Below are 27111 nucleotides of genomic sequence, written 5' to 3'. Positions count from 1 at the left end.
AAGAAATGCAACCAAAGCAGTTGGCTCAAAAATGCAGAAAGACATGACTGCAGTAATCCACAAAGTTCAGCACCTGTTGATGAGAAGATATTAAGAGATATTCTAAACCATGCAGTAACTTTTGATGTGTGAAGGCATGCATAGCCTTAGCTATGTTGTAAGCACGGTTCGCAAATAATAATAATAACATCATCTATAAACCAAAAATCGGCATATTTATAAATGAACGTACATGTACTGTGCAATGGAGTAAACACACAGGCATATTTGTCGTGTATATGTTTGTCTTTGTCAAACTTGTTAAAAATAATGCTCTATGAAGATAGGTACCTGACGGCATGTACTTCGGAGCAACTCCTTCACGGTGAGGGCGCCCATGAAACCATCACGCACGCAGAGCTCTCGTGGATATTCCTCCAAGATGTAGTGTATCAATGCAAAAATCAGCGTGTCGTGTAATGCCTTGCAAATGCGTACCGTTAGGTTTGCACAGTTCACAGAGCGCAAATACATTGTAAAAGGTCCATGCTTCACGCTGAATGTCAAGCCTAGACTGGCAAAACTCTAGGAGCAATGCTTTTGAGGCTTTAAAAACGGTCAAAAATCCCGTAATCGTCGATCTATCACAAACAGACGTTAACTTTTAGACACTCTTCTCACGCGTACGTATCCGGCAACCAAAATGGCCGAACGTACTGACAATTAAAAGGCCAATTTTGTGTTTTTTATTAAGCCGTATTCTATAAATATTCATTACACAGTGCCTCTCAAAAAGGATTTAATTAAGGCGATCCTTTCATCTCATTAATATTCATAGTACTTTTTACCACGAGAGGGCGCACTTAAATGGCGCAAATCTTGCGCATGCGCACAATCGCTTTTCCGTGCCAAAACAACGGTGACCAGCGGTCGTACGTCAGAATTACACTCGAAACTCAGAACACAACACAACTCCACAGAGCTCTGGTTAGCACGCTGCCATCTTGAGAAGTCCCGGCAACCCACGCGGCCAGCGCCCAGACCTGAGGTAATGCGCGCCTCTGATTGGTTGCCGTGCGCATGTTTAATGCATGAATTAGACGCGCCAGAATTATTAATGACTCACTCAGTGGCTTGATCAGCTGGAACCTGGTTAAAGCGCCTTTGTGATCTCTTCACAACAAAATTACCACTTACTAACTCGGCATGGACCTCCGGTGCTGATTTCTCTAGATGTTTCATATCTGCGAGGTACACAGGTCCCCATCGTGCATAGTTTGTGTGGTCATAAATGGTAAGCCGTGCCAACACTGCGGCAAATGCTTCAATATGAAGAATCCAATTACCGTCTCACTCAGCTCTAATGAAGTCAAGAAGGGTCTCTACAATTTCCATGTATGTTAACCACAGGCTAAAGTTGGGATCGTCAAGGTGCTTGTCGTTGAACCCTTTGATCAGGTTCTGAATGCTTTATGCAGAAGATATGACAGTAGCTTTACTGTTTTGGAAAGGTCTTCAGTGCCACAACAAGTGCTCTTTTTGAACAACTCAGCCACGTTGTGGGCATGTTGCCTGACTTCTGCATCACGTATGTGACCGTTTTCAACGAGCCAGGATTCAAACATAGACCATTTGATGTGCCACCGAGCCTCATACGCAAGCTGATGGCATGGTAGTATGCTTTACCTTCAAGCATGGTCTCTGTAGTGTTGGCAGCATACACAACTGACTCTGTCCAGAGGTCGTCAAGAACAGCATTTTCCATGTGTTGCCCAATGGCCTTCAAGAAGTTGAAGCAGACATGCAGTCCTCCCAGGAGAAAAATTACTTTTTCAAACTTCGGATTGGCCCATACAAGTTCCTTGCCTCTACAGTAAAGTGGCTAGTCAGCCGTTATAATGGTGTACTCCTGACCAACGTGGCTAGAAATTTTCATGAAGTGGTTGATCACAGTTGAAAGTGTATTGTTGTCATCTGCTGGTGCCTGAAGAATTGGTAGCATCCCTGCTATTGTGACAGGGGGTCGACAGTACTGTACTGGTGACCCCGTTGAATGCTCTCCAACCAGCATCAGACTGTTCCTCTCCGTTATCATGTACACGGGACACTACCCGAGCTAAGTCTTTAGCAATTGCTATTTTCCTCTAATCACAACTGTCGGGGAACAACTCTTCCTAAACTTCCACACCACTGCTGAATAGAGGTGACGATCTTTGGCCTGAAGGCAGGACAGCACGATCAAGTCTTTGGAACTCTTGTTGTGCATTTGGTTTGATAGCTCTTGACCCCAGGATTCGCTTGTTGTCTAGATACCCTGGCGTCTGTTGTGGAGCTGGTCCTCTCTGCCATACCATCATCTGTGTGCAATGCAATGTGTTCTTTCCATCTATTGTTGCCCCCAATACGTCAATGTTGTCACAGGAGCAGTGGATCATTCTCTCTTATGTGATATTGTCTGGTATGTAGACATTGCCATTCGTGACAAACCTCTCAAGAATGTTATATGGGCTGTGGTTGTGTCAATTCTTCGCACTGTGTTAATACTAATGGTATGGTTGGCAGCATGAAACAAGTCAACAAGAGCGGGTTGCTTTGGTGACGAGCAAGACCTAAGCCAACATGCTTCTGTGTCAACTTCCGTCTACTGAAAACTGCATATACAATGTCTTGGTCAATGCGGCACACATTTCGCTTGATGTCTTCCTCAGTGCCTGAATGCACCATATCAATGCCCCCCAAAAGCAAGCGTAGAAACAGATAGAGGCTGTTCGTTATTACTTCATCCACATGTTTTTGGTCAAGGTCTTGCCAGGTGTTGCAGTGCCCAGGGGTGTCAAGTAGATCTTCCCTGATTCTAAGGGCCACATGAACCATGTCTTGAAAGATATTGCCTTGTGTCATCCTTATTGTGGTGTCCTCTTCATCATCTGTAGATTCTGAATCTGAAGATAACACTTCTTGCTGACGGGATTTTGTAAGGATCTTGGAAATGTTGAAGTCAGACTTCTCACCAGGATACATTAGGAGAAACCTTGCCTTAAGTGTATGAACGTAACTAGCCTGTTGTCAAACCAGAAGTTGATCCTTGTCACAGAAGGTTGTTCTCCGAGATAGATATCTTAGTGGGATTGAAGTACCCCTTTCAGCACACATACCTTGGTATCTCTCCCATACATCGCTCATGCAGTAAACATGACCACGAGACAACCCTACACCCAAGTCTCGGCACAGTTTCATCATCCATTCATCCCTCTTCGGCTCCTCTGGATCATCAAATAATTTGACCTTTGAAGACCTTCTCTCAAATCCCCTCAAGCATACAAGATGATAACAGCCTTCAGCTGCAATCAAGTCACTGATGCCTGAAAGTGTTATGCACATTACGGGATCATTTTTGCTAAATTCAATCAAGGCTGCCGACTTTTATAGTGTCTGTACACTGGGGACCTGTTTACTGCGTTGTTCTTGGCAAAACATGCAGAGCGTCCAGTTGATTGCTGACTTAGAACTTCGTCTAGTTGAGACTGAAGACACTGAACACTGGGCTGAGTCAGCACTTGTTGATGCATCCAAATGATCCTGTCGTTGCTTTCTTAATCTGTCTAATTTGCCCTCAGGGCTGGATGTTGAATAACATGTTTTGTGCCATCTCATTTCTAGTGCAATGAAGTCTTCCTCTGAGAAAGATGGTAGTCTCTCAAGTACACCCACATATCTGGTGTCAGCAAGCTTTCTTCGCTGCTGACCAACCTGACATGCTCTGGCCTTCCCTTTGATGGATGCTACAAGAAGTTCTCCCGCACTGCTTTGACAGAAGAAGTATGTGAACTTGTCAATGTCTTTATGTTGTCGGTTGCGTTTGATTGTACACACCGGGTCCATGGTTGACAACAAAACTTGGGTGCTTACTAATTATAAATGTTTCTGTAAATAAAAACAACAAGTACTCCCATATTTATTATTGAGGAGACATAGTACATACAGGTACTCACACTTTCTTATATGTATAGCAATTGAACGTACATGTACATCCTCATACCAACTGACTATTTGGTGGACCATTCCTTCATAGATTTTCTTCCCAAATACTCTATCCAAGTGAAAATTTGTGTCCGCTGATTGAAACTCGGGACCAGACGATTTCGATTTCTTCACTCCAACAGATACGGTAGTTCCATGTTTTGTGGTCAAGTATCCATTGGAAGGGGTTCTTTTTCAGACTTTACCCATATGAGTTCAGAGTGCTTTTTCACTCAAAAACGTCTAGTCCCTTATTCGCTTTTTTGGATCTAGAGAAAAGTGTAAACACTATATACATGTATTATAATCCTTAACATGTTCAATACATAACAGCGAGTAAAATCCGCATCATTAAAATTACCCAGCTTATCTATTGATCAAACATTTCAAAACATGAACTAATAGAATCTTATTAGTATCTGTTATATACCTGGTTGTTGTTAATAATTCCATCTAAATAAGTTTTATCAATTTAACTAAATTCAAGTACATGTATTGCATATGCAGAACCCTTTGCACGGAAATTGACCAACATTTGGTTCCCTTTGACCCTCCGCACGGCCCTCCATAGACCTGACCCGGGTGGCTCTAGCCAGTTGACCCAAATACCTTTGCTCAGTAGATTCAATATTATGATTCAGTTTTGTTGGGTCTTCTCTCATATATACGCACATAATGTAATACTACAGTCATTTTGTCATTCGCCACGTCAGCTTCTGCAGCTTTGAAGTTGAATAAGGGAATTTGCCTTTTTTGTTCTTGGATAAGCTCAATGTCGTAAGTGTTCTTTATTCCCTTTCAATGAGTATAAATGAATGAGTTAGGAATTGTTGTATGAGAATTACACCTTGCTACAAGTAATTCGATTCAAATTATGCGTAGCTTTAACTATTGCTTATTAAGTTTAGTTGAGATTAGTTTAGTGATTAGATGTTAATTTTCTTTTACGTAGATTGAACCATCGATTATTATATCGTCATCGATATCGTCATCATTACCGTCAGATATCGTTATCGTTGTCATATATAGACAACAAATCGTCACCCTTTTGAGTTGAGATGCATGCAGAATAAGTGATGGTGATATATGTGTATTGTATTGATGCGTCTGAGGTGTTGAGAGATTCGGCAGTGGCAAATGTCTCTGAATTTTTTCAGTCACACCTTGATCAAGGCTAAGTTCAATGGTAAGCTATGTACTTACAGTATACATGTACCTTTGTGCGCATGCGTGCATAATTATGATTTATTAGTGAAGAGGTCCACTGGATAGCTGGCTGTCGGCGGTGTAACAGCCGTCGGGATGCACGCCGACCTGTTACATTGGATATTTTCCGTCCCAGCCTTACAATCAGTGTGTGTCAGTTAGAATAAAGCTTTTCCGTTCTGCCTTCCTCTGGGCATTATTTTTTCCTACGCGTTGGTGAGCTTACAGTGCCCACTCATATTGTCAGCTCCCCTTTGCGACGTTCAGATGTCAACCTTTGACATCACTTGTCAGGTGATGTTGTTGGGCTTAGTATTTGCTTGTCTAAAACGGACCAACTGTGACACGGCTTTCTAATTTACATTCCCTCTACCATGGAAGTGATATTTCATTATGCCATTTTTGAGCTGTTATGTAATATTTGCGCCATAGCCCCCAGCATTACACCCATTTCCTATCCCAATCTGATGGTACCCCCTTGACACCCCTCCCACACCCACCCCTCGGGCGCTCCGTATTTCAATCTGGTCACCCTGTTGCGGGATGCCACTAATATAATACGTATATATTACTAAATGCACCCAGTCCCTATGCCTAGGGTATTTAGCGGCGGTCACAAATGACCATATAGCGGAATTTCATTTTGTACGCCGTCATATGCCTAGGGTTTATTTGGATCCAACCGGTAACATCCCCCAAATTTAATTAACACAACAAGCATTCCTGAGGGTTGTAAGCGATTGTCGGGAAACAGTCTTTTACACACGAATATCATGCAGTCACAATACCCGGCTTTCGTCACTGGATATAGCTACTATTGACTTTGCTTGTAAATTAATCTCAAGAAATTTGTGGTTTAGAGGACTCGTCACCCATGGCAACCATGATACCAGCTGTTTGGATAATTTTAGCTGGATATTTTTATATCCTGGAGTTTGAGTTGTTAACAGTCGTGCAGTACAAACGTTTGTTCTTCACGGCACGAGTGATGCCGAAAAGCAGGCTTTGATGGAAGTGTAATTGTGTTTTGTGGGTTGCAAGGACTGGAGACAAAACAATGGTGCACGACTCGGATCGAACTGTTCATGAAATGAAGCCTCGGCCTCCGCGGATCGCAGCGGTCCGAGGGCGTTGGATATATAACAGTGCTTTTCGTGGATCGCAACAACCGGAAAAACAAGTGTTAATTGAAATGTTAAGTCGTCAGACGATAAACTGCTCTGGCGGTACACAAAGTAAACTTGTGTTGTCCATGCCTGAATTCTTTGCTGTCTTGTCGCATAGAAAAAAAATGAAGTTAGTGACACGTTAAGTTGCCTGTCACGTTCTTATTAAAGTAAGTTGGAATTATGTCAGATCCGGGTCGGATTAAACTCTTCGCCCAACTGGGCTTTAAAAAAACTTCCAAAGAGCTGCAAACGTTTGCAAAATCTGTCATTGTTATTCACCCTGCCCTACTTTATTGTGTGAACAATTCATAAAAAATACATGAAATATATAAAGTAACCTTATTTGGATATCTTTCGGTCATCATCTTTCATGTAGGTCATGGTGCAATGATAATAGTGTGGTGTTTAAACTTAACGATAGTGGCAAGCTATATATACAGGCATTGTTGTATTCTATGAAGGGGTAAAAGGGCACCGGCAGTTCGAGTCTCGACCAAGATGGCCTCGTTCCTGTCTTTCGAACATGAGGTATTTTGCCTCTTTGCGTGGTACGCTACCGCCGTCACTCTGAAAATGATGTTCATGTCACTGTATGTTTCCCAATACAGATTGAGGCGAAAGGTTAGTACCATTAGTGTCATGTATGTAACACATTTGCTTTACTTCTGCGCGGGTAATTTACACACAGCAACAAGAGTTTCTGATCTTTGTTGTCTTCGAATTCGCGAAATCCAATTTTGAATCTCAGTCTCGCATGTAACATCGTAATTATACAAGACGGAGACTAACCAAGCCAGTGATTGACGTGACAAGTATATGGACCACAGAAACATGGTAAACCGAGCACAAGCTTGAGAAAAGCGCAAGGACATCTCATGCGCACATAGCAATTAGGTTCTCAGACAGAAAATAATCCGAAGGAGACTGGACGGGTTTGTGTTTGTATCCCATCACAACTGCATCCTTAAGCCACCATTACTTACAATTCTCCCGTTGAAAATATATGACGGAAATGATAACAAGATTACAAAAAAATGAACAATTTGAAACTACATGTAACCCCAATATTTGCTAATACCGAAATTATGTTCAGAAAAAATATATATATAAACAAAGATTACGTGACAGTGAAAAAATCCTGATCTTTGCCATCCAAAATGTTACAACAGGTTGTTGAAAACCCCGAAGATGTGCGTGGCGATAAAGAGAAAGCCTTCCGAAAGGACGAGGATATAGAACGCGGAAAAAGGTAATAATAATACAAAAGCGAGATAACATCAATGAATCAGGTTGAGAAATAATTTCTGTGGTAGGGACTCAGAGTTTTAAGATCGAACAATCGCCACACGAGGGTAAAAAAGCATATCATACGTCTCATAACTACTAAATTATACATCGAGCAATACCCAGAACTGGCTCGCGGAATATATTGGTGTTTAAAAGTTTTCCGAGCTTCAGGGCACATTTATAACAGAGTTATTGGCAATTATCCACGCTTGTAAACTGTGTATGGTTTCGGCTATTTGAGTTTAACTCGACCGGAGGCCGCGTTACAGCGTGAAAATAAAGGTCACGATAAACGCCAATGGTGTAATTTAAAAGTGGGTCTCGTACCTGGCTGATTTTTGCGTAGAAAATAGACTAATCATTTGCTTACCCGCTTCCAGACTTTCTCTCTGGAGGGCGCAATAATCAAGTTGAATTGAAACAGTTAAAACCCTGAAAGATGTCTTTTCCTAGACTGCAAACCATCAATTTTGAATTGAAACAGTAAACCCTAAAAGAATTGTAACGTCTTCCTTAGGACAGGGAGCCGTTATCAAAAAGAATGATAGAGAGCCATTGGATTGACTTACACTTACACACAACTGATTTATTCTGAAGTATTATCTCCACAGTCTCCATATTTACAATGAACAACTTCTGTTGCTAGCGAGGCTGGATATTACTTGAAGGGGTGTTCATCATAAGAAAAATTATAATAAGAGTACAACTCGTCCAAATCTAAACTATTCGGGAGCTATACTCACGTACGGAGGCGTATAATGGCCACTTGCAGAAACAAATGTTTGAGTTACTATTTCGTAACTCTCGTTACTATCTCGTTACTTAGCGAGTTAGCTAAACACTAGCTCAAATCGCTGCATATTAAGACTCAATCTGGATACCATACCCAATGATTCTGACTACTCTTCTTATCAGGAGCCTTGTATCGCCAAATGTCCATGTGACGAACACTCCTCCAGATTTCCGGGAATAGTCGAACTATTCAGAACTTTCCTGTCCATATTAAATTCAGTTTAACGTCAACACTTCTTCTTTAATACTGCTCAAAATTGTGAAAATTGTTACAAAGATTAAAATGAATAAAATTGGTAGCCAAATGAGTAAAGGGAGAAGAAAAAGGCCATTTGGATGGTATCGGTAATGTTTGGGCATTTCCGGCTTCGTCTGTAGGCCTACCAAGAATGTCCGTGGTATACCGGTCGGAGTACACCATCCACTACAAAGTAGCATTAGGGTCGAAAAATTGGGACGTATTTTTGATAAACAGAATGCATTTTAGTTTTAAATCTAATGTGTTTTAAGCAAATGTCATTTTTAAAAGTTTGTATTTTAGAAGTTTAGGCTATATTTCTAAAACCGAACAAAATCTTAAGGATCTCATTTCTTTTTTTTAGATTCCGAATCGAGTGAATTTTTAAAAAGTGAGTGAATTTTTATATTCTCAACGTAATCTCTAGGATTGAATGAATTTTTAAAGTTCGTCATTCTTTAAAAATAGAACAAAACCTGTACCATGTAAACATTTTTGTCGAAATTTAGACATTTTTTACAACGTAGCGGCTTATGTATTTTACGGAAATCTCATTTTATCTGAATTAAGAAATCATCTGAATTGAGAAATCATCTGATCTGAGAAAGCATTTAAATCTGAAAAAAGTTTCGACTTTAACAATTCGTTTCAATCTTGAACAATTTTGGCTTTGTACAAATTTACGGTTTTGAAAATTTCTTGGAATCTAGAAAAAATCTATTAAATCCTTAAAATATCATTCTGCTTTTGAAAAATCTACTCCAAATTTCTCAAATACGAACTTTTAAAAAATGACATTCGCTTTAAAACACGCTCAATTAAAAAATGCTTTCCATTTATCAAAACATGTTCCATTCTGTTCGACCCTGCTTCGTAATTTGGGAGTATTCCGACCGATATAACCCGGACAGTTCACAAAATTCTTGGTACAGACGCGGCTATCTGGTTTTTCAATGAGGGTAGACAATAAGCGGTGAGATGACAGCTATGATGCTTGTTGGTGGGGGAGGGTTCTGACGTTAGAATAACACCAGCAAGTAGTTCATCAAGGCTGAATGGATAAAGCAAAACGGCAGTGCTTGAAATATGGAGCTCTTACCATATCCCGTCACGCCCGCGTACAGATGCCTCAATAGCCTAACGATGCAACGGTATAAACTCGGCAAGGTGAAGTTTTCCAGCTGCAGCGTATTCTAAAGAAATGTCCAAAATATTGTGTACTTCTTTTGTAATAACTATCATGTAAATGTAATGAGCACAATCTATATGCACACAATCCCCAGGGGGTCCCCGGTTTACAAGCCCTGCTTTTTAGAGACCTCCTCCACTTACTATCGAGTACTTGCTTTATTTAAACGTGCTAATGGATTCACTGTTTTGACAGGAATAAGTGGAAATAAAATGAATGAACTGAACAGAACAAATACTGCTCAGACAATTGATCTGCACTCACGGCCGCCGACACAGTTGGCACGCTCGCCATCTTTCGTATACTTTCAATTTGCAAAAAAGGGTTAATGTGTGCTGACCCCCTCGATTAGGATTGGTTGGGATTTTTGCTACCCCAACATACTGAAACACATAAGAAATTCCTGACAAGTTAGACTGAAAGGCCTCGTGGCTGCGCCACTCGTGCATGTAGTCTCTGGTCCAGCCGCTTTGTAGTTACACATAAACACAGCCGCGAAGGCCTTGACGAAAGGCTAAACTCGCCGCGGCAAGATAGAAACTCAAAAATTGCAAGTGGCCCTTATACGCTTCTGTACTCACGAACGGACAAGGAGTTGTTCCCTGGAGCTGCCCGCTCGAGAATCGATGCTGACTGACCGTTACAGCCACGCACCCTGGCGTCACCTCTAGCTCTACTTATTGTAGCGGTCCAGTCCTTCTGCAGTTGTCAGGAGGGTGGAGATCCGTCCGCCAATTAAGGAGGATAGGAGGCGCAAAACCAGGCAAAAAATGGACTCGAGACGACTGTGGCTTGATTCCCTTCGATTTATTCCCAGGTGTCAATCAGCAATGAAATTGTAACCAAAAAGAAGCCAAGAAAAAAAAACCTAAAGAAAGACAGAGGACATACTATTAATGAGTGATGGCTTTAAATTCTCTTACCATGACGTCTAAAAGATTACCCAAATTGGCATGAACTCTAAAGCCAACGGAAATTTAGGGTTTAGGTTATCCCACAGGGAGTCATGTTGCTGTGACTACCAGCCCACCAAGGTGCAGGTCTCAAACATGGGACTGTCACTGAGAAAAGCCCAGAAACTTCTCGGGTCCCGATGTCCAGGTGTGACGTCATTTTGAACCAGAGGGTGCGTTTGAGCGAGCTACAAACACGAGTACTCCTGCGCGCACGAATGGCTGGAGTACCCGAGTGTAATGTGCATGCATCCTACTCGTGTTAAGAAGAGTAACCGCGCGAATGCACCCAGAAAGTGTAGTGCAAACAAATGGAGCGCTAATAGCTTTTACAGACGTAACTGTGAGCGTAATGTATTCACTTTGGTACTCTGAAAATTTTCAAGCAAATGGGATGGAACTATTAAAGGTGCCCTCTATCAGCACATGGCCAACACAGTAGTTCACGAAAGGCTGAGTTGGGGCGGCTTGTTCTCCTATGTTCACGAACCGCTCGATTTGTTGTTCGTTAGTCGGCCGCTCGAACACTGGGAACGTACAAGCGGTTATTACATGCATCATGGCGGCATCCATGTACGTTCTTTCAGAGTGAACTTTGGAAACCTGGGCTGAATTCTTTTCTATTTAAAAAGGAACATTCAATTCTTCGCTATGGAAAATTATTATTGTTAATTTTGTACAATTTCCCATTGTCCACGGCTTTGTGAGCCATCTCGATATTGTTTGCGGCTGTTCAAAAATAAAAAACTCAAGAGTTTTCCGGTGTGTTCCAGTAAAACCCTGACGAGGAGGTGGTGCGTGCATCCTGTTCCGGGAACAGTGTTCTTGAGTCGTGTTCCTGCCGACAGTTCGAGCGCGAGAACAAGAAACCCGTTTCAAGACAGGCCGCCCGAACTCGACCAATGGGCGTCATGCGTGCATCGCGTCGTGCCTTGAGCGACGTAACACGCAAAGCGATGCACAACACAACGCACAATGCGATGTAAGGCGATGCGACGCGAAGAACGACGAAAGGAGCGACTTTTAGTCAAATGGAGGAGGACAAGAAGACAGCGTAACGCCACCGGCGACGTGTGACTTACTAGTCGTAGTATGTACTAGTAGTATGCCGCTCCGAAAATTGCGCGATTTTGAAACCACAGCTTCGTGTGGTTACTTAATTCCACTACCTCCATGATTCCACACACTATAAGCAATGTGAATTTGACACCGAAATACTCGCGGATATAAATGTAGGCTTTTGAAATGACTGCCAAAATCGGTGGTATAATCACCTAGCCTTGTTCAAGGAGTTGGGCGATGATTTTTGACAACCCCGGCCGTCAGGTCTGCCGTACGTGCGTGGCGGAAACACTGCACAGTGTGGCCGTGGCACGACACGATGGCCCAATGCCATGCCGTATAGTTGCGTCGCCTATGAAATGTCATTTTTTGGTTGATAGCTCTTGAATCTTTCATTAGCAAACCACAGATGAAAGAAAAATGAGTAAACATGACGTCACAGTCATTACTACATGTACATACAAATACACGAACCATTGAATGCTTCATGTCTTAACTGTTCTACAGATTGATGGTCCTAAGGGACCCGAATCATTAATCTAGCCTCGTTTTCTCTATCCGGTTTCATTAAATTCTACTCACAGATGCCACCGTAATGACATGGAAAACATCCCGCCGTTTCTGATAGTGGGCCTGTTATATGTTCTGACGGATCCAACCGTGTCTGCAGCTACCTGGCATTTCCGGATCTTCGTTATTTCTCGTTTCTTCCATACGGTGGCCTACTTGACACCACTCCCGCAACCATCACGTGCACTCGGCTTCTTCGTAGGACTAGGTGCCACCATATCAATGGCTTTAGACGTTCTGAAGATGGGCCATATATAATTGCTATTAAGCTATATATCTCAGTTTCCACACTTCTGAAAACTGCATAATTTTGAATGTGTTTAGAATTCGGATTAAAATTAACACAGAGTGATGTGAATCAACTAATTTGTAGAAATTTGGAATAATAAAAAAGTGAAAGTAAAAAGTAAGGTAAAAATGCTATGGTTGATATACAACTGGTTGAGTACACTTGGTTGAAAATTTGGCATATTTTATGGTGAATTAAATTGATCAAGAAGTGCATTGCCTGCATGCTGGCAAGCACAGCAATAAATAGCACTGAAGGAGAGACCTGAACATTACTGTCTATTTATAAAAACACATACACTTGGAATTGATTTGATTCAACCTTGCACTCTTCAATGCTTTTTGGAGGAATATAGTTGAAAGGACTACCTGTTTCTGAATTTGTTACTGGGAAAATTCAAGCGAATCAAATAGCAGTATTAAAAAGACGGATGAGGGTGATGGGCACTGTAGTGCAACTTTCTTTTGGTCACAATTTTCAAACAACCCAAGTTTTGCCATTTCCAATGGGAAAATGTTTTGGAGTTTCAGTGCGGGCAACAGACCTCTTACAGTTTGTACTTGTAACTGTTACTGTTAACATTGCAATCTCTTTATTTGTAGCGACTACTTCCACTCTCTTTTATTGACATGTTGGATTTTCACAGTGCAATAAAAGGATATATGTGCTCTCCAGGCACCAAGGAATATGTGAAACTATAAGCTTTACGTTTGTATCAAGGATGCAAGGGTGAGGGGAATTAACAGACCAACATTGTGATCAAAGGTTTCAAGTGGGGAGGGGCACCTGATGTTCTGGCATTGGCAACGCAAATGGTTTCAGATGCATGAATTCCTAGAGCAAGAAAATGATGAGAATTAGCAAGATCCTTTCTGAAATTCTAATAACTGGTGGTGCTTTTTAAAAGTATGGAAGAAAACACCTGTGCAGTGTACCAAATTCCTGCACCTGTGCAGTGTACCAAATTCCTGCACCTGTGCAGTGTACCAAAGTCCTGCAAGGAATTGTAGTCAGGATGGTCTGAGGCAAGCCTTCTAATAGTGTACAGAATAGTTACATGTGGTTGAAACAACTTTCAAATTGAACACTTTTTGGACACACTTTGATGAAAAATACACAATTTTATTTCAAAATCAGGATTGTTCTATGTCAAAACAAAAAACATTTTAGTTCAATACAAAACATTGATATACAAATTGACCCAACTTAGACATGTTAAAAATTTAAAATGGTCACTGAGATTAAACAAGACAACGCTGAGGAGAATAAAAGTTTTTTAATGTAAACTATGAAAGTTTAAACACCCAAGTATTTACATTGCTTATGACTGAAATCAGTCACAGAACTTTACTCAAGGGCTGTTCTGAAAAATGAATCGCATGTCTCAGAAATTAATTTTCATAGTGTGTATGCAACAATGTTAAACATACAATGTACACATATGCACTAACAGGAAATGTACACTAAAAAAATCAAATGTTAGCTAAACATTGTTAATTTGTTTATGGCATTTCATACATGTGGCCTGTTAATGGTCCAACCAAACTATTACGTTTTCTGATCCCTCAGCTGGTTAACCTTGTTTTGACCAATTTTATGTCAACAGTTTTACACCCTTACAAGAGGGTATGGTGTAAGCTTTATACTTACCATGTAGTTGTAATGAATTGTTTTAAACTCAATTTTTCTTCAACTTTATACCCTTGTTCAGTGTATGAAAACTCTTTTACATTCCTTTTTGGTTAAATGCATTGAAAAATGCACTTTTTAAACACTGGACATTATCCATGCTTTCCAGGACAACTGAGGGAGCTGTTGCTATAATGTCATTCAGGAAGGTATACATTGTTCAGTGCATAGGTTTTATTTGTTCAGATAGTGAACCCAGAATTTCCTCACTGAAAACATATCAGAGAAAGGGATTGTTTACTGCTTTGCACATAATCAAGGATGAATCAGCAAAGACAGGAAAATTCAGCCTTGCAAAATTTACAAAATGTGGGACTTTTGGGTGTACAAACCAATGTAACATTGATGCTTTTTTCGTGGGGTGACATTACAGGTTTGCTCATGAATATGGAAATCTTTATTAGTATGACACCAAAAAGGCAGCAAAATACCCTTTGACAGAGTGAAACAAAAGCTAAAAATAAGGCTAATGAAGACACGACGGTGCATTTTTGCAATACTTATTGGACAAAATAATTGAATGCAGCAGGCCTTTAAAAAAGTTGTTGAGTATGCTCAGGTAGCTTTAGAAATTCAACAGAAGCTACATATGATCACTTATTGTGCATGTATTTATGTAAACTTATTCTCTACAATATATTCGAGTTTACTCTGATAATTATCTACGTGCAGAAAAACTGAAAAAGCACCTTTTCATCTGTTTTGTACATATATAAACACAAAATCCACCTTTTCATCTGTTTTGTACATATATAAACACAATAAACTGCCGTATCTGAGCAACCCCAAAATACAGGTGAAAGGTAATGTGGTGGTAATTGCTTAGAAATTTGCCATCAGTGATTTGTCCAAATGCAGCATAATATACCCATTATGTACGTTAACATTGATGCACTTGGGCTTTAATACTGTTTTTCAAATTGGTCCACATACATGTAGGAAGTTCTAATATTTATGTATAAAGGCACACAGGAGAGCTTATAAAGAAATATATTAGGAAAACATTGTTAAAATGGTACTTACATGTAACGCAGAAGGCCACAGCTTTGACACTTAAAAAAAATAAACTTCAAAATGTTGTAAGGTGGTTATAATACAATACGTTCATACCCTAGTTTACCATTTATACAGACAGTATACCTGCAAGATGTACAAGGGAAATGTTGAAAAAGAAGTTTATCTTGAAATTTACAAGATGTTCTTTGTTTTCATATTTAAGCAGGGAAATTGTTCAATTTCAAATGTATTCAAATCAAAAGTCCTAATTCATGGCAACATGCATGGACACAAGTGTTTCAAGACATCTCAGATTAGATGTCTTCAATTAATGAGTAAACAGATTGAGTGAGTTTTTCAAAAAAGGCAGGGGAAAGAGGGAATTATCTTTTGGTTTGTTATTTCTACAGTAAAGAAAATGAAGGTAGGACAACTCACATGTTCATCAATGCAAGAACTTAAATTTTCTCAATTAAAAACGACATACAGCTGAAATTAAATTTGTTTTTAATATGACAATTTTATCAAAAGTATGCATATGTAGAGCATTAAGTTTCAAATACAAAATTACACTTAATTCTTAACACTTGCTTTTGGTACCATACAACTACCTCTTAATTTGTTTTCAAACTAAATTTTAATGCGACAGTGTCGAGTTGTTCAGTGGCTTTAACAAGTTTTCAGATTTGTTCATTCAAATCAAGTGAAGTGTATTAATCTCCAATTAGAAATCAGGCACAAGTGAGCATAAGTGTGCAAAGTGCACGTACATTACTGACTGTAGTATGCACAGTGCATATTTTGCTGATATTAATGAGAAAAATGGATGTGAGGGTGGAAGAAAAAATTGTAGGTACTGTCATTCATTGTTATTTCATTCACACCTCCAGATGATGTTCATAAAGCCCATACAAATTTAAATACATGTACAGGCTTTTCAGCCATGTTGTAGCACTTGTTTTAATTCAAATGTGGAATTCCTTATTCCAAAAAAGCCTACAGTAAAGACCCATTTAGATACCGTGTCCTAGGTTCAGTTTCTCCACGTTTGATTTAGGAACTACATGAATGGTCAGTATGACAACCCAGAAGTGATTAAAGGAACTGTGACTGAGTGATGTCACTACAAACAGTTTCCAGCATTTTGTGTGATGACTGGTTCAATCTATCAGCCATCTTAACTGCTGCTTCCAGATCCTGGTTGGCACGATGAGCAAGCTGTTAAAACAAATGAAAACAAAGCTGACTAAAGATTTTGTGTCCAAAAGAATTCTCACTCCATAATTCAGTGCCTTCATTATTCCAATTGCTTCTCAACTTCTTGTAGAATTCAGAGTCGAAATATCATGTTACTTCATGTTAATTCTTCAGCAGTCTTAATAACCTCAGGTGATTACCCTGATGCCATTGATATAATTCACTGGCTGTCTACCTCAGTTTGGCCTTTCCCCTGCCTTGGCAGATTGTGTTGGAAGGTCTTTAAATCATTTGTGTTTGACAAGATTGATTCAATATGCCCTTGTCATTTGGTCATTTTCAAAGACTAGAGTAGAAAATATGAGCATTTTCCTTGAGAAGTTATTCCCTTTTTTTTAATAGTTGGTCACATCATGTGGTTAGCTATGTTGTGATCAGTGTTCTCCGCAGGGGTTTTGGCAGGGCAGGCTGCACTGCCAAAATGTTTTACTACTGGAGAATAGTTTTTGTCGCTTCACCAAATTTTTTTCCACTGGATTTTTTTCACCATTATGAATGTCTTGACAGTTTAAGTACAAAGAAGTACTTTGGCACAAATATGAAGAGTTTGATGGCATTAATATAGTGAATAGTGAATTTTTCGAGTTGACTCAGCCCTAAGAACTTGCAGATGTGATTCTGAAAATTTCAACCGTATGACCGTAACTAAAATGGACCGATAAACTAGTTAACCAATTATGTACCTGCATGGCCCTGACGCCACATAAAATGGGTTATGCCCATGTAGTTGGGTACATACATCATTTGGTACAATGTATTTTTGATTCACGTGTGATCATCAATGAAGCAAAAATGTTCATTCAGTCTTTGGCAAATACTGAAATTCGGAGGATTCCAAAAGTCATTTGGATTCAATAGACATTCACTTTGTTGCACCAAGAACCAGTTTACCTACATGTAAATTACAATGCTTTGTAACAAGGGCATATTTTTTTCTTGGAAAATTTCAACCATGCACCGTAACCAATCAAGCAGCAGGGCAACTGACTATTGTTAGCCTGCATTGCACTTCAGGCAACCATTCACCAATTACGCAAAACAGTGAATTGACATTCTGCCACTGAAAAAAAAACAAAGAAAATATCTTTTTATGGTCAAGGTAGTGAAAGATGAGTGTTTCTGGGCACAATGGGATTCAGTGTACTGAAAATGGGTAACATTGCAACCCATTTCTGCTGGTGGATAAGCTATGTTGGACCATGTTATGAAGACTTACACCTGACATATAATCTTGGAAACAGCTTGATCTTTTGTCTTCAACTTCATTCCCAACTTTGCTTAATAACTTTACCTCATATTCAAGTGTATTAACCCCACCTTTTAAGTACTGCAATACACAATTTTATATCAAAGTGCCATATCATAGCATTTCTGTATCCCGATTATTAATGCATTGGGTATTGTTATGCCCCTACCAAAGAGATATCACAAATTCCAGGTACGAACACACAACCAAGGACATTTTAGATAATGGAATGCCTTAGGTATAGGATGTGAGGACCAGAAGGGTGAAAAGATAAAAACAACCACCACATACCTTGGAATCTTTGGTTTTAGGCATTAATGATGAAACCTTTGTGCTACTGCTTCCCCTTGGAGTCATAGGATAAAGGGTAAAACAAACAAGACAGCAGAATCACATTCATGATCACACAAATGTAACCTGAAACACCATATATAGCCAGGCATCATGCCCCAATTACACGATGCAACCTGGGAAGTGGTGAACAGGGACCACTAGGGGAGAATGTGGCTTTTTGCTTGTGAGCACCTATTCAGTTTCCCTATATAGTGTAAGTCGACAACCAGAATTAGAAGCCATTACTGCAGTGGCATAATGCTCATGGATAGGGGGTACAAGTGCTTTACATGCCTCTTTGACCAATAGGGTGTCATGATTTGCCAAATGCACACGTGCATCACTCCAAGGAATGTAAGTGTGAGTGCAGTACCACTGCAGTTATGGCGTCTAATCAGATCAGTCTATAGTTTATTTCATGATACAAGAAATTGATAGAACTTCAGTCCTCCAAACTTCTCTATTATTTCTAGAATGTATTCCTCAGCAGGGTCACCATTGCTTTAATCGTTTCAAATCCTCTTGGCATTTCTTGCTAGTCTCATTCAAAATCCTCTGGTATTTCTGGTTAGTCTTTTGAGACAGTGCAAAGAATGTCCCAGAGCAGTGTGTATAATTTCAAGTACATAAGCCTAACTTTACGCATGAGCAACACAAGGTGGGCTTAAGAGCTTAACACAATACAGCCTTTGAAACCAACCTCACATTTTGGCCATAGTCTCAATCCTTCCAAATTTTGCACTCACAGTGGAATGCTACTAAAACAAACTTTGACAAGGGCTACACAAAATAGCAGTTGTTCATTACAGTGATTCACACTCCCATTCCGATCGCAGGCTTATATTGAAATGTGCTGCCATCTGCCTCAAAGACGTTTCAGTATGAAGATTTTGGACCAGCACATACGTGCAAACAAATAAAGTTAACAAGAGCTACTATGTCTGTTTGCCACAGAACATAGGGCTTGTCTGCATTTCCAAGTTCGAGAAAAATACAATTGGCATACGTGCATACTTGTTAGTAGAGGGGTAGACAAAATACTAAACGAGCTCAAGTATCTATGAAGATATGCAGAAAAATATGTCTGTAAAAATTCCAATGATGATGTCATCATAGTGTCATCATCAGTTTCACCCATAACACATCCCTTTCTACCTACAAACATGCATAATGGAATTGGATTTTCAGTTCTTTTCATACAACCTTAAAATGTTCACCTTTAACATGACGTTATTTACCCATAACACACACATCACCTTCAATTTAAACTAAAAGACCCCATTATTCATACATACCAAGAGTGAACCTTATTGGTCTCAAAATTCTCCAGGTATACGACACTAAAGTATGGGCCTTTGAGATGATGTCTCTTGACCTCTAGCAACCTTATCCTAACGTGACTGAAATTATCATCTATAACACATTCCTGGCTATATGCGTACACAAATTGAACCAAATCAGACTCAAAGTTATCTAGTTATAACACATGAAACTGTATCCCTTTCGGATGATGTCACTTGACATCATAATGTAACCGTGCTAATCACAAAAAATACATCTCAGTCTACATACATGTACATCCCATGTAAATATAAACCAAATATAACTCAAAGTTCTGCAATCAACTTCGCAGGCATGTCATATGACTTCAGATGATGTCATCATCACTGTTCTTAAAGAATTAAAAAAATATCTGTACAGGAGATATGTCAAGCACAGTGCGCCCCCTCCCTAAGATCTGGATATTGCACTGAGTGTAGGGCTGATTGAGGGAGGCTGGGGGTTACAATTTTCCCCTTCAACATAATGATTTACATTAAATTATGGCTCGTGAATTGGGCTAATGGTTCTTAAATATAAGCTCAATTTACTAACATCAATTTATTAATATAAATATTTCTCTGCAATCAGCTAGAAACAAAGACACTTATGGTACTCAATATAAAAACAAGTGACAAACTGTATACATAGTGCATTGTGTATGGTATATTCAGTCACCTATATGGCAGCAGCATGAATTTGTTTTTCAGGAATTTAATTTTTTTCTGACCAACAGATCCTCCCTCAATTGAAAAAAGATATGAGAACCATGGAATATAAAATGGGTGCCCTAATCCAGATGGTGCACAGCAAAGGGCCAATCAGGACACAAAAATACTTGTCACTCATCTGACACACACATTAATGGTCATGCTGCAATTCAAGAAGAGCTTAATTTTTTCATCACCCTCATTACCTTACAATTTCTGTCTGAAAAACAGACAGAGGTAATCAACATAAAATGTACAGAATTATTTTCTGTCACTTTATTCAGAATAATAGGATAGGAAAATAAATCCTTTGGTTTACTGTGTAAAGAAGATTCAAGATCTTTGACATGCATTCAGCATGGCCAGCCGCTGGGCAGGCCAGGCTGAACGTATGACATGCATCGCAGAGCACACAAGCTGTTTGCCAAGGGCAAAGATTACCATGTACACTCCACGAAAATGGCTCAAACGTCGACGAAAATAATGAAGGCATGATGTAAATCCCCCTGAAACTTCACATACTTGAATTGTAGTTATGAATTCTGTTAACCTAAACATATCGCAAGAATTGACTAGTTGAAATATGTAGTTAACCTGCAGAGTTTCAAAACTGGACTAAAATAAGTGCCAGAAACTGCAAGTAGAAGAAAACAGACTGCACACGAACATGCAAATAGGTTTACAAGTAAATATTCAAATATTGATAAGAAATCAATGGATGAGGCTGTGATCATAACTTTGCTGACATACTCTGAAATTGACTACCTACCCAGTGAATTTCATGTTGATCCAACTTTGTATAGTACTGTGAATAAAAAATCGTACTGTTTGATGAAGCCATCATGACAGTCACAACATTTTCCACAAAACTCAAACATTTACGTAGCTTACTGGAGTTACTGCGGAAGCATTTTGAAAAAAACTCATTTGCTAAAGAAAAAACATCAAAGAAAAATGTAAAAAAAAAAACAGAACAATTTGGACAAATCTCAAGACATCAGTTGATGACCTTATCAATACCTCCACCAATTTTCATCTATAACACATCTTGCATTGTGCCTGTGCCAAGATTTACCAAGATGGAATGTATGGTTCTGGAGATATAGGCCAGCAAAGAAATCAACTTTTGAGGGCTTGTCATGTTACAACTGATGGTATTATCATGACATCTTGCTTCGAGGACCATCTTTGCTATTAGATCTTTGCTTTAGGTTAATTTCATGAAGTACCCTCTTTCAAAGGGACTAAAGTTGAGGGTAGAAAAACCATGCACAAAGTGAATGGGTTTTAGGGGAGAAGAAAAGGGAGCAGAACTGAGCTTTTGCCAAAAAGAATGCGTCTTCTGCAACTTGCAGAGAAGCCCAAAATAAAAAAGTGAAATTTCTGCCATTTGTTAAATGTATGTTCATCTCCTTCCATGTTTTATCTTGTGGGTGGTACTCACTAGTGGTAGAATTGCAAAATAAAATCAAATTTTCCTTGAGTCATCACTTAAAATTTACATGTGACATGTAGCATGGTTACACTTGTTCCTGTTGGTAAAATGCCAGTTTACTAAATGCACCGTGCCAGAGACCATTCTGAGACAGCAGCACTGAAGGTACACACATATCCACAGTTGGCCACAAAATGACAGGCAAGCATTTTTGAAGCTGATCTAAACATGCAAGATATTTATCAAAGACTTGTGCAAGTTATTTGTAAATAACAAATGCTTGCATTTGCGTGCATATTTATTTTCTGTTTTGGTGTTTTTTGAGGAGTTAAATCTCCCAGCCTTGTAGCAATTATTTTGCCAATTGTTTTTTGCACCAGTGTTGCCAGTGTTTATACACATACTCCGCAGCAAATCTGCATGGCCACCTGTGGACACATACACATTATATCCACAAACAATACATGTACAGACTGCACCATGGGTTGGCCATTGTTCCATCATGAGTGTGATTTTCTTCAATTTTGAGTTATTATCATAAATTCTAAATGTTCTTCTAATCAAAACCAACTTGTAATGTTAGGTAACTGTGCACAGAAAGCTTGGCAGCCAAAGGAGGATGCTCAGTATACCTGAATATTCGGTATAATGATCTTTAACGCTGTACTCACCGTATATGTACCAAGAGAGGAGTGAAGGATTTGGAGGGTGAAGGTTAACAATATAATAAAAAACAAAATTGTTAATTAAACAATCACTTTATATATTTAGCACTATCCACCTTTAGAAAGGCTTCAAGGTAATATGCAGAAAAGAGAAACACAGATTTAAGAAAAGGGGAGAGTTCATGCAACTTTTTAAAACCAAAAATGAAATAAACAGTCTTGAGAAATGATAGTTAAAAATAAAATAAAATTTCTCATGGTAAAATGGTAAGTTAAAGGGGCTTTTAGAAGAAGCTTAAAAATCTGATAATGGCTGGACAAAATCTTGTAATGACTGAAAGAGACTGGCAGTAAATTGACTGGTAGCAGTGCAGCTAGACTACATGCATCACAGACTGCCAGGTGACAACGACTGCTATGTTCATCAGACCTTCATGGTCAAATGTCTGCACAGCCCTCTTGACAGGGTTACCCGGTTCGGTACACATTGTGCAAGATTATCGTTAACTGGAGTAAATGGCACATACTTTTCTGTAAACTGGCTGCAATCTATGTTGCATAGGCTTATGTTTAATGATGTGTCACAGTACTGTGTACGAATGCAGACATCCAATGAAAAAGGTATACATGTACAAATGAAGCCTTATTTACACAAATCTTTTTTCAACTTCATGGACAAAGTAGAACACAGACAGGTTTATGTTCCCCAGAATATAACGTGCCACAAAAACGAAGAGACAAAATTACATGTAACCCCGGTTCAAACCTATATATACCTACATTGTATATATAACCAGTCTGATTAAGAGTTGGAGCTTTCCTGGATTGATTCCTACCTCATGATGTGTGGGACGGAAAAATGTATTCCCAGGGAAATCTTGTCTAGTTTTAAGATTTGTTCTAGGTCAATGCCTCAGATATTTCTCCTTCACATGTTAACTTACATGCAAGATGGTATTCTATTGTTAGGTTTTCCTAAACGATGTGCAGCTACTAAAGCACGTAACCCATAGAAAGTCGATTGCGTTGGTCTGACCTGGTAAATGTTCTTATATTAGTAATGTACCACTATGGACCACTATGCTCTCTATCTTAGTTACTGTCCACCTGAAGAGCTGTCCCCAGACCTCTCGGCCACTGAGCTATTGTGACTTACAAACACAGCACAAGTACACCAAGGCATCTGTGGCACTAATCATCAGCATCAACCTTGCAAGATCCACAAGTATTCTTTTGCGTTACATTTCTTCTGTTGAACTTTGCCCTTCACTTTTGCCGACTGCCTACACAACACTATGGACTCCTGTCATCCAACCTTAGAACGACTCGTTGCAACTCCTCTGTATATCGAGAACATTGGCGCCAAATTTTTTTTTCTTGAGCTCAAAGTGCCTTTTAACTTAGCAGGATCCTGCATTTTCTGTTAACCTCATATTTTAATTTGTGGCCATCTGAATTGGTGTTCTCTGCATTTACTTTGTATTTGTTGGCTGTTTCCCTCCAATAAAGCAAAATCTCTTTTGTGTTATAAATCCTGAATTGTGTGAAGTCAAGAGTTTTTTCAAAAGGAAATAAAATTAATATGAAATTTGGTTCCTGCTATTTTGAGATGTGAACCACGGGTTACATACAAATGAACTACAAAATTTCAATTGGTATTTTTTTTTCTCATGTTTTTCATCAACAAAGATATTTTTGAATGAAAATAAAAAAGTGATGGTGTGGTTTTAAACATACCAGTTTAAAGCCACTCCATCACACCAGCTATGATTTTCAGTGTATACATGAGTATATCATCCAATCTGTGCATACTTTCAAACTGTGGTCTTTACCAGTTCTGTCAAATTTGGAAGTATTGTGGAAGGTACTGATATTATAAGCAAATACCTCTTGAAATAAAACTCCTCCTCTATGCCAGTACTGTCAGTGTCTTCATCATTCAGAACATAGTACCTGCCTCTCCTCTTGGTAGGTGTGATGTAGATGATGGTTCCTCCTGGTTCTTGAGCCTTACTGTAAGATGATAAAAGATTAGCACAAGAGGGTTAGCATTTTTTTACAGACATTACTTGTCTCACACAAAGAATGGCTGAATTTATGTTTTGGGCATACTATCCTTGTTACCTGTGACACAGGGAGGACACCAGAAAAGCTAGCATAATTCTTGGATGATTCGTATCATTACTGACCTGTTATATAACCAGCAGTGCTAGGTCACGTATCTCAACATCCACCCCCACATACGTATGGGACGGATCTGCCAAGGAAGACTTGCCCAAGTGGCACCACACATGCAAATTTTCCGGGTGCCTAATTTGCCATTCGTTGAAACAGTATCAACTGTAGTGCACCCTCACCTACCACAATGCACTGCAGCATTGCCACCACAAGATCATCCTCCTTTCCATAAGCACTCCGGAAGTCAGTTTGATTTTCTATAAGAAATTTCAGTGCTGGGATGAGATGCACTCCATGAGGTTCCTAATGTAGGCAGCCCTCCGCTATGATAGAGCTTGTAGCTCCCTGCCTCGGTGGGACATCGTCACTGCCAAGAGACAGGCCAGTTACATACTGACATGTATGAGAGAAGCATTAGCGAGACTTAAAGGGTGGTTCAGTTAGTAGCTGAACAACCCCAGAAGGTGCTTCAATATATTGTTGCTGGAGACAGTGAAGCCATCGGCAAAACTGTTGTGTATTGCAGTGATAGCCAAGAAATAGTTACAGATTGTAGCTACTTAAAGTCTGCAATGAAAATGGTACAAGAAGAAATCGGCCATAGCCATGACAGGTGTTTTGGTTGAATCCAGAGCCTGTTTCTTGCACCAGGAAGTGAAATGCCATAATCTTCTGTCATACATCTTGCAGGGGGTGGACAGACATCATCCCCATGTGGCCACGGTGGCAGCATTGACAGAAAGTTCTGCCGGTTGGAAGGATTGCTGCACAAGAGCCAGCATTTCAGGTACATCCACCTGATTCAGGTGCAGGTGTAAGAATGTCTGTCTTGGACCGTAGGACCAACGGTTGATGGATGAGGAGTGTGATCAGGCATAACAGCCATGGTGACTCAGCCTGAAGAGGGCAGTGAGGTGCACGTGGCAACTGTCTTGTTCAATCATGGACAACACTCTTGGGATTAGAATATTAGAGGGAAAGTGTATGATAGCATGTTGTCCTAGCTTGCCTCCAATGTGTCTGCACCCCATGCCCATGGGAGACGAAGTCTGCAGCTGATTTCGCGAAACATGGCCACTTTGAACCATGCATAGGCCTTGTGCCACAAGTTTGTGCCATAACTGCACAATATACTTATGTTCTATTAAAATTTGCATAGCTGTGCCACGTTTTAGTAAAATAAATTTCTTGGATGAGGACGATCTTTTAATGACAGCTGTTAGTTTTCATCTTTTCTAATTCATCAAAACCTGACAGAAAATTTAGAAGTTCTCTCACAGCCAAACAAGTTTATCATTACCTTCTGCAGCAAAGCTGTATGCTTCTCACATAAGCCTTGTTAAGTTCAGCAATGATGAGGTTTAACCGAACATGATGAGCAAGTTAAATCATTATTTTTGCTCGTTCGTCTGAACTTACGCCACCTAAAATGACTTACGCCATGATTTGTTGCGTAAGTCTGTCGCGCAACTTACACAATAAAATGTGGCTTAAGTGGAATTAAGCCACTGCGTAAAGTTTCGTGTAATCGGCTGCTGGTGCAGACATTGGCAATTGGGTGTTGTCCACCAATGCAAAGAGATCTGCGTGTGGTCTGCCAAGAATGTCGACGATCATGAGAGTCATTTCTGGATGTTGAGTCTGTTGGAAGAACTGTACCCCTGCAGAGGACATCCACTAGACAGTTGTTGGACCTTGGTATATGTGTGGCATGAACGTCGAGTGGAATGTATGCTTCATCATCCAGTGAGATTAACTGCTATGTCAGGAGGCACAGATCAGGGGAGCATGTGTTGCCTTGATGAAGTATGCCACTGCCCTTGAATTGTCTGTTCAGATCGTAACACACTTGCCCTTGATAATTGTCCGAAAGTGTCCCAGGGTGTTGAAGATTGCTTGAAGCTCTAGAACACTCATAAGAGCTTCCTGGAACTGAGGACCCCAGGTTTCTGATGTTTGGAATGGAGGTAACGAGGAAGAAATATGACAGACAGCCGTCCTCCGTCGAGCTTCCTGGAACTGAGGACCCCAGGTTTCTGATGTTTGGAATGGAGGTAACGAGGAAGAAATTTGACAGACAGCCGTCCTCCGTCGAGCTTCCTGGAACTGAGGACCCCAGGTTTCTGATGTTTGGAATGGAGGTAACGAGGAAGAAATTTGACAGACAGCCGTCCTCCGTCGAGCTTCCTGGAACTGAGGACCCCAGGTTTCTGATGTTTGGAATGGAGGTAACGAGGAAGAAATTTGACAGACAGCCGTCCTCCGTCAGGTTGGGTAAAACTTATGACTTCATTTTTGCAGAAGGGTAAGTATTTCTGACTCAAATTCTTGACGTTTCTTTTGGTCGTGGGGGATTGGAGTTGGCAGTAGCGGGGTGCTCATAATTAGGAGTAGCCAGATGTGACTGTTGCAAGTATCCATCTGTCAGAGGTGATTTCTCTTCATAACCTTGCGAAAGATTGAAGACAGCTGTTGACGGGTTCGTAATCCAGGGGCTGTGTGTGAAGAAGAATAGTCAGTGGTGCCGG

The 27111-nt window shown here is 39.9% G+C and overlaps 2 protein-coding genes across 10 annotated transcripts in view; one reads left to right on the top strand and one right to left on the bottom strand.

Annotated features, from left to right (window-relative positions):
- Positions 1-6808: 6808 nt before the first annotated feature.
- LOC147797253 (microsomal glutathione S-transferase 1-like) lies at positions 6809-16581 on the top strand. Its single transcript, XM_087142999.1, has 3 exons — positions 6809-6995; positions 7544-7623; positions 12480-16581. The coding sequence occupies exons 1-3, from the start codon at positions 6873-6875 to the stop codon at positions 12721-12723; spliced, it is 447 nt and encodes a 148-aa protein (XP_086999125.1). The 5' UTR covers positions 6809-6872; the 3' UTR covers positions 12724-16581.
- Positions 13856-27111, bottom strand: part of LOC110987367 (uncharacterized) — a 72799-nt gene continuing 59543 nt past the window's right edge. For 6 of the 9 annotated variants that reach the window (XR_015427139.1, XR_015427138.1, XR_015427136.1 and 3 more), the window contains 5 exons: positions 24293-24418; positions 21075-21110; positions 18234-18288; positions 15173-16657; positions 13856-15132 (listed from right to left, as the gene is read on the bottom strand). Coding sequence is in view for 2 of the 9 variants with exons in the window: in XM_087142997.1 (XP_086999123.1) it covers positions 16535-16657; positions 18234-18288; positions 21075-21110; positions 24293-24418 (340 nt within the window). In the remaining 7 variants the exon portion in view is untranslated. Of the gene's footprint in view, positions 16658-18233; positions 18289-21074; positions 23746-24292; positions 24419-27111 lie in introns of those variants that run through there. The other 3 variants (XR_015427142.1, XM_087142997.1, XM_087142998.1) reach the window with 3 other exon arrangements.

The sequence above is a fragment of the Acanthaster planci genome, linkage group LG11 (assembly GCF_054643075.1).
Source record: "Acanthaster planci isolate LZ-2023a linkage group LG11, COTS_SCS, whole genome shotgun sequence".
Lineage (NCBI taxonomy): Eukaryota > Metazoa > Echinodermata > Asteroidea > Valvatida > Acanthasteridae > Acanthaster > Acanthaster planci.
This window is presented reverse-complemented; position numbering and strand designations above follow the sequence as displayed.